Source organism: Leptonotus elevatus, chromosome 19 (assembly GCF_054856555.1).
Source record: "Leptonotus elevatus isolate MCC_2025b chromosome 19, RoL_Lele_1.0, whole genome shotgun sequence".
NCBI classification, from domain to species: Eukaryota; Metazoa; Chordata; class Actinopteri; order Syngnathiformes; family Syngnathidae; genus Leptonotus; species Leptonotus elevatus.
In genome coordinates, this window is record NC_141257.1 from 5,685,814 (window position 1) to 5,703,313 (window position 17,500).

The 17,500-nt window shown below is 39.1% G+C and overlaps 2 protein-coding genes and 1 pseudogene across 11 annotated transcripts in view; 1 reads left to right on the plus strand and 2 right to left on the minus strand.

The window, feature by feature from the left end:
- The window catches only part of LOC147157640 (NHS-like protein 3), a 37,024-nt gene extending 24,617 nt beyond the window's left edge, over window positions 1–12,407 (plus strand). For 2 of the 9 annotated variants that reach the window (XM_086062522.1, XM_086062521.1), the window contains exons 3-10: window positions 7,145–7,318; window positions 7,419–7,462; window positions 7,541–7,685; window positions 7,758–7,865; window positions 7,949–8,082; window positions 8,150–8,347; window positions 8,431–11,536; window positions 11,633–12,407. In XM_086062522.1, the coding sequence (XP_085918648.1) occupies window positions 7,145–7,318; window positions 7,419–7,462; window positions 7,541–7,685; window positions 7,758–7,865; window positions 7,949–8,082; window positions 8,150–8,347; window positions 8,431–11,536; window positions 11,633–11,673 (3,950 nt within the window). In that variant the 3' untranslated portion in view covers window positions 11,674–12,407. Of the gene's footprint in view, window positions 1–5,604; window positions 5,856–7,144; window positions 7,319–7,418; window positions 7,463–7,540; window positions 7,686–7,757; window positions 7,866–7,948; window positions 8,083–8,149; window positions 8,348–8,430; window positions 11,537–11,632 lie in introns of those variants that run through there. The other 7 variants (XM_086062526.1, XM_086062527.1, XM_086062524.1 and 4 more) reach the window with 7 other exon arrangements.
- Window positions 12,282–16,910, minus strand: LOC147157641 (tyrosine--tRNA ligase, cytoplasmic-like). 2 transcript variants are annotated; one of them, XM_086062534.1, is made up of 14 exons: window positions 16,811–16,910; window positions 16,231–16,304; window positions 16,017–16,163; window positions 15,770–15,945; window positions 15,424–15,553; window positions 15,238–15,318; window positions 15,027–15,119; window positions 14,813–14,948; window positions 14,643–14,728; window positions 14,444–14,576; window positions 14,278–14,372; window positions 13,264–13,457; window positions 13,043–13,184; window positions 12,282–12,800 (listed from the first exon to the last, which is right to left on the minus strand). In XM_086062534.1, the coding sequence occupies exons 2-14, from the start codon at window positions 16,285–16,287 to the stop codon at window positions 12,690–12,692; spliced, it is 1,581 nt and encodes a 526-aa protein (XP_085918660.1). In that variant the 5' UTR covers window positions 16,288–16,304; window positions 16,811–16,910; the 3' UTR covers window positions 12,282–12,689. The 2 variants fall into 2 exon arrangements, with proteins under 2 accessions (XP_085918660.1, XP_085918659.1); XM_086062533.1 differs by having other exon boundaries at window positions 14,278–14,375; window positions 16,811–16,909.
- Window positions 16,911–17,455: 545 nt separating this feature from the next.
- The window catches only part of LOC147157642 (SOSS complex subunit C pseudogene), a 581-nt pseudogene continuing 536 nt past the window's right edge, over window positions 17,456–17,500 (minus strand).

Sequence of the window (17,500 nt, forward strand, 5' to 3'; positions counted from 1 at the left end):
AATTAAAAATAATAATAATAATAATAAATGAATAAATAAATAAATAAATAAATGCAAATAAAAATAAAAATAAAAATAAAAATGCAAATAAAAATGCAAATAAAAATAAAAATAAAATTAAAAATAATAATAATAATAATAAATGAATAAATAAATGCAAATAAAAATGCAAATAAAAATAAAATTAAAAATAATAATAATAATAATAATAATAAATGAATAAATAAATAAATAAATGCAAATAAAAATAAAAATAAAAATAAAAATAAAAATGCAAATAAAAATAAAAATAAAAATGCAAATAAAAATAAAAATAAAAATGCAAATAAAAATAAAAATGCAAATAAAAATAAAAATAAAAATAAAAATGCAAATAAAAATAAAAATAAAAATGCAAATAAAAATAAAAATAAAATTAAAATTAAAAATAATAATAATAATAATAAATGAATAAATAAATAAATAAATAAATGCAAATAAAAATAAAAATAAAAATGCAAATAAAAATAAAAATAAAAATGCAAATAAAAAAATAAATAAAATAAAAATAAAAATGCAAATAAAAATAAAAATAAAAATAATAATAATAATAAATGAATAAATAAATAAATGCAAATAAAAATAAAAATGCAAATAAAAATAAAAATAAAATTAAAAATAATAATAATAATAATAATAATAAATGAATAAATAAATGCAAATAAAAATGCAAATAAAAATAAAAATGCAAATAAAAATAAAAATTAAAATAAAAATGCAAATAAAAATAAAAATAAAAATGCAAATAAAAATAAAAATAAAAATGCAAATAAAAATAAAATTAAAAATAATAATAATAATAATAAATGAATAAATAAATAAATAAATAAATGCAAATAAAAATAAAAATAAAAATGCAAATAAAAATAAAAATAAAAATGCAAATAAAAATAAAAATAAAATTAAAAATAATAATAATAATAATAAATGAATAAATAAATAAATAAATAAATGCAAATAAAAATAAAAATGCAAATAAAAATGCAAATAAAATAAAAATAAAAATAAAATTAAAAATAATAATAATAATAATAAATGAATAAATAAATGCAAATAAAAATGCAAATAAAAATAATAATAATAATAATAATAATAAATGAATAAATAAATAAATAAGTAAATAAAAATAAAAATAAAAATAAAAATAAAAATAAAAATAAAAATGCAAATAAAAATAAAAATAAAAATGCAAATAAAAATAAAAATAAAAATAAAAATGCAAATAAAAATAAAAATGCAAATAAAAATAAAAATAAAAATAAAAATGCAAATAAAAATAAAAATAAAAATAAAAATAAAAATAATAATAATAATAATAAATGAATAAATAAATAAATAAATAAATGCAAATAAAAATAAAAATAAAAATAAAAATAATAATAATAAATGAATAAATAAATAAATAAATAAATGCAAATAAAAATAAAAATAAAAATAAAAATGCAAATAAAAATAAAAATAAAAATAAAAATAAAAATGCAAATAAAAATAAAAATAAAAATAAAAATAAAAATACAACTCAACACCTGTGTTTCCATTGTTACCCCCCCAAAAAAGTAACTTACCTTTACTTTTAAAAGTTACTTTACAGATTACTGGCTTTAAAAGTAATGTAGTTGCTTTACTGCTGATGACTTGATTTTAAAAGTAACTCAATTGCGTTACACACACAAACAACATAGAGACAATACACAGATACAAATGTTACACAACTCAACACACGAACCCAACACAACACAACACACACACACAGGTGTCATGATTGTGTTTACCCTCGTCCTCATTTGTATTCGTGTCTGCTGTGCGTTGAGTTATGAGGCCCCTCCCACAAGGAGCACTCGACTATTAAACAGAGATGCGGTCCAGCCTCCAACACACTCGCGCGCAGACGGGAAACATCCCACAGGATGCGTGTATCTTGTTACACACTCTGCTAGCAAACATGGCAGTAGTTTACCTTCGTAAGCTGCCGTAGTGCTGTTTCCATGGTGACACGAGCATGAGTCATGGCCCTTATCTGCAAAAAAAGATATGAACATATGTTGATTATTGTGGCCAGGAAGCGTATGAAAGTCAGCATTCTGCGGTCAGTGAGTTCTCTTGGTCCACTGGCTCTTCTTACCTGACCTATCCGTGTTTTGTTTTATGCTCTGCTTCTCCCGTGACCTCCCACTTGAGGACGGCCAATATGCAACATTGCAACAAGTGTCCATTCTACTTGAATTTTTTATCGTCTTTGGCATCGCTTCAAACTGGCTTCAGTCTTCATGTAAGGGTGACCTGCTGACTTTGCATGTCCAATAGTGACATTGAATCCCAATTTAGATAATGTAGCTCCCTCTAGTGGAGGACTTCATTAGTTTGTGTCATTTTAAATCAGATATAAAGTAAAAGGTGTTTACTGTATGTTTTATTGAAAGGCAACTTGGAAACGTCAAATTAATTTCAATTTGTCAGTTCTCAAAAGTACTAACAGAGATCTTCTTCTTTTTTTTACACTACAGTATAGTATATTATTCTCAACGTGGGGTACAAGTAGTATGGGAGCGCCCTCTAGTGGTACACCAAAGAATCACTCGATCAAATGTTAGAATTTCATTTCAATGGATTCACAATTAATATCTTATGATGGTTTCCTTTACAACACATATGTATGACTTTGGTGTGTACTGTATTTTTTATTAATAACTATTAGGATGTTCCATACCATTATTTTTCAGACCGATACCAGCGTGAGTACTCAACTCTTGAGTAGTCACCGTTACCAATACCGCTAGTATTTTTAATACATAAAATTTGCTAAAAATATTTAAAAAATAGAATTTTTCCTAAAAATGACATTAAATGAATTGCAATAATTTTGTTTTTGTAATTTCTAGTTCCTGATCATAATGGGTACCGGTACTCATTGATCCATAATAATAATAATAATAATTATTATTATTGTTATTGTTGTTTATTTATTGCCATATTTAAGTGCAGTGTAGTGGCTTACAATTATATTAAATACATTTAGGAGGAATAAAACATCTGCTTGTTGTATGTGCGGCATTCATTGAAAACATAATTTTATTTTGGCTATTTAGGTTGGTACTTGGACAGCCAAATATTTTTGAGGTGGTACTTGATGTAAAAAAAAAAAAAAAAAAATTAAAATACATAGAGAACCACTTTTAGAGTAAAAACAAATGACGGTCATAACTCAGCAACATAAAATGCCAACAAAGCGGATTAGCAAGATTGAATTGCTCTTTATGATGTGCTAACTAGCTTGTGATTTATGACTTCTTTAAAGTTGCACTTAAATCAGGCTATTAAAAAATCATTAGTTTGCCTTGTCGAAATGCTTAAAAACACATTTCCGCCATCATGTTAATTGTTTATCATTTGTGCTTGCTGGTGTTTGAAATGAGCATCATGTTACGCCATGATTATGCAGCAAAATGCTGTTCTCTTGCTGCGGAATGGCAAATCAAAAGCATTTGGAAGCAAAGTCTCCCCTCTGCTCCTGTCCCCCAAGACCAGATGGCGTCTCTTTAAACCTTCTCATGAATATTGATATCAGGGGTGGAGTGAAAGGGGGGGGGGGGGCTTCACTTGCTTGATTTCATTAGGAAAAGCTGCAACACTTGGAAAGAAAGAGAGACTTTTCGGAGTTTGAACTGCAAGAGTAAGACAAAAATGGCGGATTGAGATGAGAAAGTGTGTCAGGTCAGGTGACGGGCAGGTGCAAGAGTTAATCCGCTGGCATGACTCCCATTTTTAAAGCAGCTCTCACCCGAGTTTGAACAGTCTGCCAAGGCCCGGGGTGGAACCGTGGGCGAACATCTTGCACCCTTCAACTGGTACAGACCCCCAAAATACGAGGAGCAAGCTTTGCCATAAACACTGACGTCTTTCTGCACAGTCATCCCCTAGGCACGATCGTTGGAGGTGAGTCAGGAAACGGGAGCAGCCGGATGATGCCATTGAAAGCTATTTATAAATCAAACAAGAAGGCAGGAGCCGCAGGGGCTAAAAGGCCAGACGAGAGGAGATGCGAAGGAGGAGAGATTGACGGCGGCCTGCGGGAAAGTGATGCGAGGAGACAAGAGGGTGATACAGGAGCATCCCTTTGAATTGCCACTGGAAGGCTCGCAAACATCCGCTGCCCGCTAACATGAAAATAATGAGACAAAGCAGACAGGCTGAAGGCGACATGGCTACAATTAGTGACAACTGAATGCGTGTACTACGGCATGACCACCAAGGACTATGCCACATAGGAAAATGATCCATTTCATGACAGGAAAAAGTCAAAATATTTTGTAAAATAGCCGTTTTAAAACAATTAACATTACGAAATGCTTTTTTCAGATCGATACCACACTTGCGTGGTGGTCACAGACACCGATACCAAGTACTGATACCACTAGTACATTTAATACATACAATAACAAATCATTTGAAAGAAAGACCAATATAACCCCAATAAAAAAAAAATCTTGAAAATTGCATGAAATTATTGGACATTTTCTATTTTTCTGAATTCTAGTTCCTGATCGTAAAATGGCCACAAGACATCAAGGTATTGGATTTATTATTATACATTGATAAAGCAACAAATGTGTAACTTGAGAAAAACAATTATTTTACAAGAAGTAATAATAATACAAAATAGATAGCATTTTTACATTTTAAATTGAAAATGCAGTTGAAATATGCATGAAAATTTGTAACATTACCACAAAATTATTAATTCCATTAAGGCGCAATATATAAGTAAGTGATTTTTTATTTTATTTTGCAATAAGTTGTTACTACTACTAAAAAAAAAGATCAAGTTTTACAACAGTAAAATAAATAATAAAATTAAAGAATCAAATTATGTGAATAAGTAATTTGCCACGTTATACAAAGATTTTTTTTTAATTTTCACAAAAATAAAAGGTACAATTTTATGAGCTCAAATCTGTACATTATGAATGAGAATGTGATAGTAATATTGTGAATAATGTGTAAATGTGAGAAAAGTCCTAATTTTATAAAAAATAAATAAAGTATTCCTTTAGGGAGAAAAAGTTGTAATTTTATGATAATAAAGTCTCAAACTAAGTAAAAAATTCAGAGCAAAAAAATATATATATCACACAATTCACATCATAATATTACGAGAATTAAATTACAAAGTAATAAGAATTAAATCCGAATTTTATGAGAATGTGATAATACTTAAAAGGTACAACAATACATTCACAATACTATAAAAACATTCATTTGGGATCCCTTTTTCTCACGACATTCTGTTTTTGTTCCAAGCCCCACAAAATATCAACATAATCAGCTCAACCTGGGGGGGGCTGAGTGCATGCATAGACACGTGTCTGTATACTGAGGGTCGTGGGGGTGGATGTTGCCTGAAAGCCAAACTTTGACAGCTGAGGGGTAAGCGGGGGGTCCTTTATTTGACAATAAAGCATTGCAATGGAGGGAGCGGGAGAGGGAGAGGAGGTAGGGGGAGGGAGGTTGGCGGGTATCGGACTCAGGGATAAGGCAGCTGGGGCGGTAGCAGGTTTTATTGTGCGCTCATCCTTCCACAGTTAAGGCGGACTGATCAAGGAGGAGGGAGTTTGTTATGACCCCTTCTTCTTTGGGTTCCAAAACTTTCTTAAGATTCTTTTATAAATTTCACCAGAGACAAGTAGAAGACTTCTTGTACTTTGAGTCTAGTTTTTTTTTTTGGGGGGGGGGAAGGATCTGCCATGGTGCCGGTGTAGGGATGGTGGTTTATCTGAGGAAGAGTATCCACTCCCTGCTGTCAGTCTTCAAGAAGAAGGGTGAGTGTTGTTTTTCTCACGAGATTGGCTTTAACTACGGTAATAAATCTTTGCGTCCATGCAAAGGTGATACAAATCCAAGTTGCGTCTACTGCACAAATTACCCCCAACGCGCAGACAAACTGCCGTCAATTTGGGGGGGTCTCTCTAATGAGATAAACGGCTTTACCGGCGCTCGTTTTAATCAACCAAAAGCCCTTAACCCCCTGCGCGAGTCTGCTAAATCTTAAGAGGCAGCAGGGGGGTCTCCTCTTTCATGTAATCCCACGATGACTCGTTTGGAACATTGCCTTGTGGAGGTATAAAGACCTTCTTTCTCAGCCTCTACGAAGATTACAACACAACTGACTGCCTCGCCTGCGCGAGTCTTCGAAGGCATACAGTACACACGCACACATTATTACCTAACCTGGGGGGGAGACAGAGATAACAAAAGGATAGAAAGGTGATAGCTAGCATTGACTTTCAGAGGAGACATTGTCCCATGTGAGTAAATAAAAGATATCAAGATGTGAATGAATTCAAGACAGACTCGACCATCGCGTTTCGGAGATAAAATGGACTGTGTCCAAGTTCCCACAAGGAAGACTCCTCAGCAGGGGGTCCAATCAAACCAAATGATCTAATCCCCCTGGGACGAGCACAGAATTACAGATACTGCGATTAGCCAGGCTGGAACATCTGCCCAGCTTCTGTTAACGGCGCGATGTCACATTCACAGCAGGTGGAAGCACACAGGGTTCACTGTAAAGCTGATAGGTTTTGGCAGCGAACACCTGTTGAGCAGGTTAGGTAGTCGCGACAACGGTGCTGCTTTCGGACTACGAATCATTTGAAGGATTGTTTGTTTGAAGTTTGATTGACTTTGATACCACCGATCACAACATATTATTCAGTAAACTGGAAAGGTATTTTATAAGGGGGGGCTTGGCTTGAGCTGGTTGCGGAGATACTTAAAAAAACAGGCAACAGTTTGTGCAAATAGAAATCGGGACATTACATGCGGAGTACCACAGGGGTCAATATTAAGTCCAATGACATATGTAGAGCATCAAAATTGTTGAAGTTCATCTTGTTTGCTGATGATACAAATATGTTCTGTTCTGGGGAGAATTTGAAGTAGATTTATAAAGATGATTTAAACAGAAGTGAACTAAAGCGGTTTCATGACGGAGATCAAATATCCTGAAATTTAAGCAAAACTAAGATTGGGATGTTTGCAGGACAGAGAACTGACTACCATGCAGAGCTGGTATCAGTGGCATTAAACTCTTCCATGTATTTCTCAGCAGCTGGGCCCAAGGCCAACGACGAGCAGAAGAAGTTGGCAGTGCACTACTCGGCCTCACAACACTTCCAGGAGAATGTTTTCATCGAGGGCAATCGGCCTCAATACCTGGAGGACTTGCACTCGGAGGCTCAGGAGGGCTTGAAAATATTACAGCAGGAAGAAGGCCAGCAAGGTATCTAAAACAGACTTTTGACATATTGTGTTTATACTTGGGTAGATAATATGTGAGCGGATTGAGGTTAACGTGGCCTTATTGATTTGCTTTACACAAGAGCACGAGAGTGGAGTGAACTTTGCTGAAGATGAAAGCTGTGCTGTAAGTGCACTTAACACAAAATGCCCTCCTACCATTTTGTGTATTAAATCCAATTTGATGTACGTGTCGCACCCGCAGTCGTCAGACACAGCACATCCAGAAGAAGAAGAAGATGTTAACTCCAAAGATGAGGGGGGCTCTCTGGAGTCAAAATCCAACTCAGGGATTACTGATACCACAAGAACTTCTTCCATGTCGACCAGACCTGTGCTCACACGCCAAGGTAATGATAGTTTATAACGTTTAATCGTTCCAAAAACACAGTCAGTATCTCCATTCTGGACTATCTCTTTAGGTTCTACATTCAAGCCTCTGCATCCAGTGAAAAGGTTAGAAAAGAACAAGAAGAGGAACAGAAGGACTACGATTATGGGTATTCCCAACCAGGTCCAGAAGGAACTTGGTAGGTGATGAGTCCAAGAGGACACGTACTTGGTTATTTTTGTGTTAGACATGTCTTTGAAAGTCAGATGTCCCTTTCCACAGCATTGCACAGAGGCTCTACCTTCCAGCAGGTGGTTTCTACTCAGCTACCCAGTGTTATCATCATTCCAACTGTTGATGGAGGAACTCCAGTGATATCCAAGGAAGGAGCAAGGGTGCACCTGTCAGAGCTGGAAGTAAGTTCCACTACTGAATCTGCTCGGGGTTTTTTCACTTGATAAAGCTCATTTTACATCTCTTAAGCAGTTATCTGATGAAAAGCAGCAGATGAAATCACATCTTCAGGAAGTTTACAAGAACGACGAAACCTTCAACCACCAGGGATTTGGTACCCACCACTTTCGGTCATCTGTCATCAGACCCAAGTCTGTTGCAGTACCTGGAATGACTACCTTCACTTGCTCCAATCCTTTAATGAGTAGCTTCCTCTTGGAACCCCAAGTAAGGAAACAACATGAAGATATTACTGTATGGTGTCCAAGTTCACACAATTCAACACTTTTTTTTTCCCCCCCTTCCCGCAGGGTCCAGTGATGTCCGTATCTCCTCAGGCAACCTACCTATCTACAATCATCCCAAACGCGGTGCTACCAGCCTCGGTTGAAATCATCGAGATAGACCGCGGCAGCCAAAGAGGCAACAGTGCCAACCATGGCGGCAGTGCCCACACAGTAAGCAAAAGCAGCCTGGCCTCGGTGGATTCGTCAGCCAGCCCCTTTCTCTCCAGAAAATCAGATGGTGACGGCTCCCAAACAGATAGTTCCTATAGCAATTCAACAACACAGGGTACCACACACAGGGTGGATCTCAATCTGCAGGAAAGTTGGGTGCATTCTCCAGGGGACCAAGAACTCACCGGCCGCCAGACTTCAGTGAATCACATTAGTAATAGAGAACATATAGCAAAGAACAAAGATTCTGAGCCTGTCACAGCATGTACCAGTGGGGACGACATAAAGATTAAACGGAATTCCACTCGAAGTCTCTCCATTATCAAGACCAAGCTACCCCCAGCACCTCCACGAAGGTCAAATTCGCTTCATAACAATAAGATGCGGACTATTTCCAAAGGTCAGACGGCGAGCAAAGATGCAAATGTTTCTGCTTCTCAAGGGGTATCAAATGCTACAGCAACAACGGAGGAATATAAATCAGTCACTGTGGAAACAAGTACGATTCTGGATCCTGTATCTAACATTGCAGAATCCGACTCCCATGGTTTAAGCCCCACTCAGGCTTCTTCTGGTGAAGCAAGAAAGGCAGAAGAGCCAATCTCGGAATTCAACCCCTTACCACAGAAAAATCCCTCGGAAGGGGAGAAATTTGAACGAACCATGTCGCCTTCTAGCGGCTATTCCAGTCAAAGTGGCACCCCAACACTTTCCCCAAAGGAGATCACCCCAACTTCTCCAGATAAACACAAGATGAAACCGGTTAAGCCGGAGAGATCTGCGTCCCGGGCGTCATCCTCAGCCTCTCCTTCTTCGTCACTTAGCTCCCTATCGTCTGGTACATCCGAGCCTGTCAATTCGGATGCTTCCAATTCTTGCACTTGTTTGCCCTCAGTTTCTACAAAAGAACTCACTTCACCATTACAAATGGAAGTCAAAGAACTGTGGAATGTCCCCCCACCTCCCAAGGTCAAAGCACCATGTCCTCCTCCGCCTGAAACATGGGCTCAAAACGGTCGCACCTTTACGCTCCTATGTGGTCCAAGTCCCCAAATCAGCAAAGTGTTCACGGAATCAACAAAGACACAGGAGAGTGTAGTTATACATGAAGGAAGTCAAACAGAAACCACTGAGCGGTGTTCTGAAACACAAACTCAAGACAAAGCAGAAGCATCAAAAATAAAATCAAAGGATGAGAAATTGATAAGTGTCATTTCTAGAGATGCCCATCAGTTTAAAGGAAGTACAGGATGTCCAGATGCAGACGATACATTTTTAGCTAAGGGCAAGGTTGAAACAACACCAGAAGTAGAAGGACAAGAGAGCTGTAGCCTGACAAAGAATGACTGTGAAGTTTCCACAAAAAAAGAACCACCCCCAGTTATGAAGAAACCACAGGTGAGAGAAGACGGAATGTTGACAGCGAGACAACAAAGTGAAAGTTGTAAAATTGCCACAACTCCTGTCGATGACATTAAGGATGAGGTTGACACAAGTGAAATCCCATCAATACCAGCAAATTCTCCACATTCCCAAAACATTGATAAAAGCTCACCACCACCTTCTCCTCCGCCTACTTATCAGCCGACGCCACCTCTCTCAAGAAAGTCACCTCCCACCTCTGTATCAACTTCACCGGTTGAGTTAGATAGAGAACAGGAGGAGAGCCGCGTTGCAGAATCATCTTGGCCACCTCCTCCGCCTCCTTTAGAGGGAGACTCAATCTTTGAAGGAGGAGATGAGATAGAATTTCCTCTTCCGCCTCCACCTGATGTGACAGACAATATTCCAGCTGAGGACAGCTGTGCCACAGAGATGGATGCTTCCGACACACCAATTCCACCTTCAGAGGAATTTGAAAAAGCAATTCAGGACTCAAATGAAACCGAGACAACTACACCCCCAGAGCCGGTTTTACGTCAAATTGGAATTTGTGACAAGGAAGACGCAGAAGCTTCAGATGGAACAACGCAGAAAATGTCACCAGCTTTTAAAAGTCCATCATCTTCAACCAAAAGTCCCGCAGAAATCCAACCAACAGTCCCAGGAATAGCTTCTTCCAGTAGTTTCCTAAAACGACATTCTCTTGAGATTGAAAGTCACTCTACGTCCCCTTTACCAATGGAGAACCTTACAGCTGGCGTTGCCTTCAGAAGACCTCCCAGTACGGCGCACAGAGACACCAGGGCCAAGGAGTTTCTCGCCCGCCACAAAAGTGCACCTATCCCTAAAGAGGATGCTAACATACCTCTTGTCACCCCATCGTTACTACACATGGTCCGCCTACGTACCGTCAGTACGACTGAGGACGGTGTAGAAGCGCTTTCTGAGAACAGGTCAACAAACGAGGGAACTCTCTTACAGGAGAATTGTCAAGCCCCGTGCGTAGGGCAGCAAAACACTCCACCAAAGCCTACCCGCAAGTCACTTCAATCTCCCCCTCGGGCGGTGAGAACTTATGTGGCAGCAAACACTCCTTCCATGCGGTTACAAGAAGCCATTCGTATAAAAACCGCAGCACTGTCATCAAGAGAAGGTCTTCCATGCCGCCTGGGGATGCGACCATCCTACCACTGTGCAAGCCAACCGGGCATCTTGTCCCTCAAATCATCTGAAATATATGACACACAAAGGTTCCCAGCGTCGACTGCGAGCTTCCTTTTCTCCAGGAACACCAAACGGGTTGTTTCCGACACCAGCGCTGCCCCTACGCCTGAAGATCAGGCTAAGCTTGGTTTAGCAGCCGAGCTCATGCGGTTCTCTGACCAAACGAATCCCGCTGCTTCCTCAAGTGTTGGGTTGAGGTCTGAACGGGTTCCACCGCCGGTAGCCAGGAAACCTTCGCAAGGCAGTGTCAGTTTTTCACAAGATCGTCCAACTAGGGCAGAGACCAATTTTCCTGCTGCAGATGCGATCGGAGCACAACAACATTCCAAGGGAATAGCGCTTCCTGAGACAAGTAAGGGGCAACAACAATATTTACAACCATACTCATTATTTGTATCTTGTAACTTTATAGCCAACGACAATGTTTCCAACTTCTCTTTTCTTCTAGCTACAAGAGTGACCGCAGACACGATTGAAACACTGTTTTAAAAGCACTTTGTGGTATTCACCAAGAAGAGCCACAGGAAAGCCTACAAGCAAGTAACGGCTGCGTAAATGGGACTATTAACTCATAAGAGTCGTGTTAGCCTGAAAAAAAGCCTTAGCCTGAAATGGCCTTCAAAACGTATTTATGCAAATCAATAGCTACCACTTTCTTATGATAGCTTTATTGTGGAGTATTTTTTTAAACTTCTGTCTGAATAAGCCCCTCCCTCAGGATAAACTGGTGTACATATAGGCTGAAATGTAAATATTGTGTGAGGGTGCCCCCCAGAGGCCGAATTAGGGAGCAATCACATCAGAATGTTCATGTACAGACCGGCCCAAGGATACTGTACATGGTTGTTTGTCACTAAAGGTTGACGAAGGCTAATAAAAGTTATTGTTTGAAGAACAGTATAGAAACAAATAATTCATCTGAGACAAAGGGAAAGAGTATATATATATATATAAATAAATGTGATTAAAAAAAAAAAAAGGTTGTGTTATTTAGAACAGAAGCACTTTTGTATAGCTACAGATGCTCAAACATTAAAATGCTTTTATCGGATCAATGTCATTTGTCTCTTGGCTGTAATAAAAGACACAATTTGAGATAAGTTTACAAAAAATTGCTAATGTTTATTTATGGTTCTTTTCAATGAGTAGGTGATCAACAGTGAGTACTGAATAGAACTGGATCACGGTCACACCACGGACTTCATCCACAGTTTATTCCATGTCAGTTTTGATCACGGCAATATATGCTTGTATGGTTGCTTCATGCACATTGCGAGCCATGATGCAACTGCACAAATAAAACAGGAAACCGTCCACTGATAAAGTACGGAAGCACAGTTTGGCATATGTGTAAATGTAAGAGTGCGATATCTGGCAAATAATTTATGAATCGGAACAGGTCCCATGATCCCATCACGCTCCGAGAAACCATCCCTGTGTGTTCCCATGGCAACTGTTTGAATAAATGAACTCTTGCAATGTGGCTGGCAGGTGAAGGCGAGTACCTAACTGATATTTCCTCCTTTCAGAGTTTTACACGTGATCTGTCCTAGTTTGGTCAGCAGCATGTTGCCTTTCCACTGAGCCGCGCACTCCTCTGAGATCTTCAGGTCAACCTGGAGAAGAAGACAAAATAGTGGTGGGGGGAAAAAAGAAATGATTTAAAAAAAAAAAAAAAAAATTTTTTGAATATATAAATCAAGGGCAGCTTGTCGGTGGGGGAAAAAAAGAAATGATTAAAAAAAAAAAGTGTTTTTTTGAATATATAAATCAAGGGCAGCTTGTCTGTTTAACGAGACCCTAATGAGTATAAGCACTATAAAAAATTGATGGTCGCATGTAATCCTAAAAACCATACTTGTAATTTCTCCCACACTTTCTTCTTCGGGTTGAGTCTGTCATCAGGTTTGCCCGCCTCACATCCTTCCACATAGGCCCGGTCCCCTGGTGATGAACCCTCAGGGGGGTCAAGTGGCTCCACTCTCCTGGGCTCTCCTTCACTATAAACAAGCCAAACCCAAAACAAGGTTAGGAGAAGAAGGAACATGAGGGAGCTCGAAGCAGAAAGAAGCGTCGTACATGGAAGCACAGAGCAGCATGGCTTGCGACTCAACGCCGCGCATCTTCTGGGGTTTGAGGTTGCACAGCACCAGCACCATTCGGTCCTGCAAGTCCTCCTGGGAGATGTAGGCCACAAGTCCGCTGACCACCGTCCTGGGCTCGGCCTCGCCTACGTCGATCTTCTCCAAGTACAGCGAATCCGCGTCTGGATGCTTACAGTTGGGAGAGCACAGTAGAAAAATTTATATTCATAGACACACACAGTCGGCATGAGTGTTAAATGCTGTTTTATCAAAACTTTTTGTTATTATTTAAATTTAGGGCTGTCACATTTAATTTTTTTATCTTTATTATTTTAATCCACTAATATTGAATGTGAGTTGAATTAAGTGGATACAACGAATGATTTATTGTTTTTGGTGCATGAGCATTATTAAACACCCACCCAATTTCGCCAATTGTTAGCAATCACGATTAGCACTAGCGCAATAGCAATTATGATTTGAGATAAATAAAAACGAACTGTCATTTAGTTCACACATACATCATATTGATATTACACATGTACTAGTGTCTTAAAAATAAATTACAGATGACGCTTCAACTTCAATAGCCCATGAGTAAAAGTGGAGACGAGCTGCCTCTTCGCTACAACGAGCTCAATAACTTCCTGTCCACTGCGTGCGTCTGCAAAAACGGTCCGTGTAGAAACATGGACGGCGGCGCAAACATGTTTCCGGCGGAGCTTCGAGGCCAACATTTTTAGTCGAATCATTTTTAAAGTCTTTTTTTCCATAAAAAAAAAAAAAAACAGAAGAAGAAAAGAAAGTACAAAATAATGAAAAAATACATAAACCTAACTTTCCAACACCATCATGTTCTCGTTTTTTTTTTCTTCATTAAAACACACACAAACACAAAAGACACATTTTTAAAGTCGACTTATCCGACTTTTAAATTAACCATTTCCAAACCAAAATGACGACATTTTAATAAAATGCAAGTCTTCATTGTAGTCAATTAACAACCTACCTTCTCCACACTGACAACCTTTCCCACCCTGATGTCCAGTTTGGATGGCGCCAACTCTTCGTCATCTCCTCCTGCCTTGGCGCCCTTTCCCGCTCCTTCTGCATGGACGGCGATGTTAACACAAAGCTAACCGACCTCCGTTGACATCACATCACACAACACTGACTCGTCTTTGTCGTGGGGTAGGCGGCGGCGGTCAGTTTGCGCAGTTCGGCCGACTCAAACTTCTTCCGGATCGGCTCCAGCAGCTCGTTGAGGGCCGCCTCCACGGAGGCCTTCAGATCTCCGGGGTGAATCCGCTAGTGAGAGATGAACTTGAGTCGTCATCTTAAGGAGAGACTGGATGAAGCGAGTCAAGAACTTACCTCCGCCGCAAAGTCCTTCTCCACTTCTTCAAATGCAGTGTACACTTGGTCGCCACCAAACTTGCCGTCTCTTTTGATGGAGAAACCTAAACACAGTCGGCCATTTTACACTTGTTTAGTAAATAGCGTGTTTAAAATGCAGCAAATACATAACGTGTCATGTGCTGTACCTCCACGAAGAGGGAAGAGCACAAATTTGACAAAGGAGAGAACCCCATTATTCTGGATGTTTCCAGGCTCACAGAAAACCTTTTTCAGCTTCTTCTTTAAGTCTTCCTTGGAGTCCAGCAGATCAACTTTCGAGTCCTTTCGCAGAAAAGCAGCGAGCGTTACAAATGAAATACACACAATGAGAAGTTCCTTTCAAACTCGTCACACCCTTACTTCCTCTGAGGAGCTCATCTTGGCACCGGTCAGCCCTGGTACCATTGGGTTCATCAGATGGACGCGCTTGGCATAACCCATGGGGGGGAGATACTGCAGAAAAATGGGGATTTTCTTAAATGTATTTTTTATCCGGAGATCATGTTGAATTAGAAGAACCTAGCCTACACTAATGCGCTAATACTAAAGGTGTCAGGGAGACATGCAGCACCTTCTCGGCAAAAGTGAAGATCTTCCTTTGGTCCACTCCTCCAAATTGTGCATCCACCTTCAGGTACTCCTCATCCAGCGCCTGAGGAGTGACACTATTTCAGGAAATGTTTCCAGAATGGCATTCAGCACTTGTATGCTGATTAAAGAGCTGTATTCAATGAGTTATGCAATCTAATTATTTGACCTGCAGTCCTGGATACAGCAGACCACTCAGCAGAGCGTGCTCCACCTGCTTGACCACCTCTGCGCCAGCCTTTTTAGCGTCGTGCTCGGTCACCATGGAGGACAGGCGGTACACATCCAGAGTGTACTCTCTTATGGAAGGTTTATCGAGAAAAAAAATAGACATTGGTGCATTTCACATGAATGAAGAGTGCCCACATTTTACACTTGAGTACGTAAATTGTGAGTAAACTGAGGCATCCTCATGATTTCACTATTTTTGCTTGTTGGTATGCTATGAAAGTTTTCATACGTAAAATGGATGCTCTGGCTCAATAAAAGTTCGGAATCATTGCTCCGTGACTAACCTGCTGAGCTGGAAGTCAGTTCCTTTGACAAACTTCAGTTTTTTCAAAGGTACGCCGATGCTCTCCAACATGGCCTTAATAACCTCCTCGTAGTACTTCACCCGAAGCTCCAGCAGCTCCCAGGGAGCTTTCATATTATCCAGGAAGGCGTGCAAGTCCGCAAACAAAATGGTGACCTGAATGACCAAAGCAAAAACAGATATAAGTCTTTTGTAAGGAGATGGTTGGCAACTTTTAGCGCACACACCTCACATCCAGCTTTGAGGAAGTCGGCTATCTTGGACATGGGGACGAAGTAAGCCACATGCGGCTTGCCAGTGGTGGCGGTTCCCCAGTACACCTTCAGCTCCCTCTCCTGAAGGATCTGCTTCAGCTTGTCTTCTCCTAGCACCTCCTGCGGGAAAAAAAGTTGACGTCACGATCGCTGCCTCACTGTGTGATCATGCGCACCTGTGACCTACCTGCAGGTTCCTGGTGATAAGGTGCAGCTTCTCGTCAGGGCTTAACTGAGCTGCCATGGTGAAAGGCCTTCCAACTACAACCACATAGATGACAAATTATGGATAATTGATTGATTGATTTTTTTTTTTACTGCTTGAATAGTTGGCCATCCAGCAAATACAATATTAAACAACACACAACAGTGACACCTATGGACAATTTAGACTAGTATTCAGTTATTTTTCTTCAATTTGGTTTGAATGAATCTATTACAATTACAGTATGGCATTACGAATAACAAACTACTTTAATTACTGTTAATGTTGGATGATAGTGGTCGTAAATGAATAAGCAATATAATCAATTTACATTAAGAAGCATAAATACATTTCAGTCGTCAACATAATAAAATTCAGTTACACGATCTTAGCTAGCAATGACGTTAGCTAGCTGGCTAGCAACAACGCCATGTGCAACAACATGAAGCAAATATCGTTTCAGGTGGACAGCGCAAACCGTCTTGCTCATAATAATTTCAGTCTACCTATATGACATGTTAAATAAGCATACAATTATGCTGTACAGTCCATATAGTTTTACCTCAAGAGCTAAAGCGGTGTGAATAAAAAAACAGCCGGGTGGTGGAAACTGTCAGAAGATTGCATCAGCGATCGATTGGGTCCACTCTGAGGAAAAGCAATCGAAAGCCGAGCAAGTGATGCTCGACAATTGTTTTGTCTTGTTTTCAGTAATATTTAGTAAAACTATTAAAGTAAAACTGTGATCGGAGTTGTGTACGTGTTTTTTGCACTTATTGTTATCATGGCGTAACTATGTTTATTTATATAACACAGAAGGTGGACCAAAATAGTGTTTTGTAGTTGTTACTGCACAAACATGTATAAAGGAAGAAAGGAAGGAAATAACAAGACATGTCAGAGGTGGAAGGAATGAGTTAAGAAAGGGAAGGAAAGAAAAAGGTTGTCAAGGAAATAAATGTCTGAGGTGGAATGAAGTAAGGAACTATATAAGGAGGAAAAAAAAATCAGGGAGGAATATATGGGGGGTCTGGGAGGCAGGTTGGAACAAATGGTCGGGGGAGTGTGTTTTAGCAAAGGAAAGATGCAAGAATAAAAAGCAACAGAGGGAAGTCAGGAAGTCCGAGGGAAGGGAGAAAAAAATCTCTACACATGTAAGGCCTAGAAGGCTCAATTTCTCAAAGAAAACTCAAGACAAACCTGAAAATACAACTGCCGTTTTACATTTAATAATCCCAAAAAGACACACCGA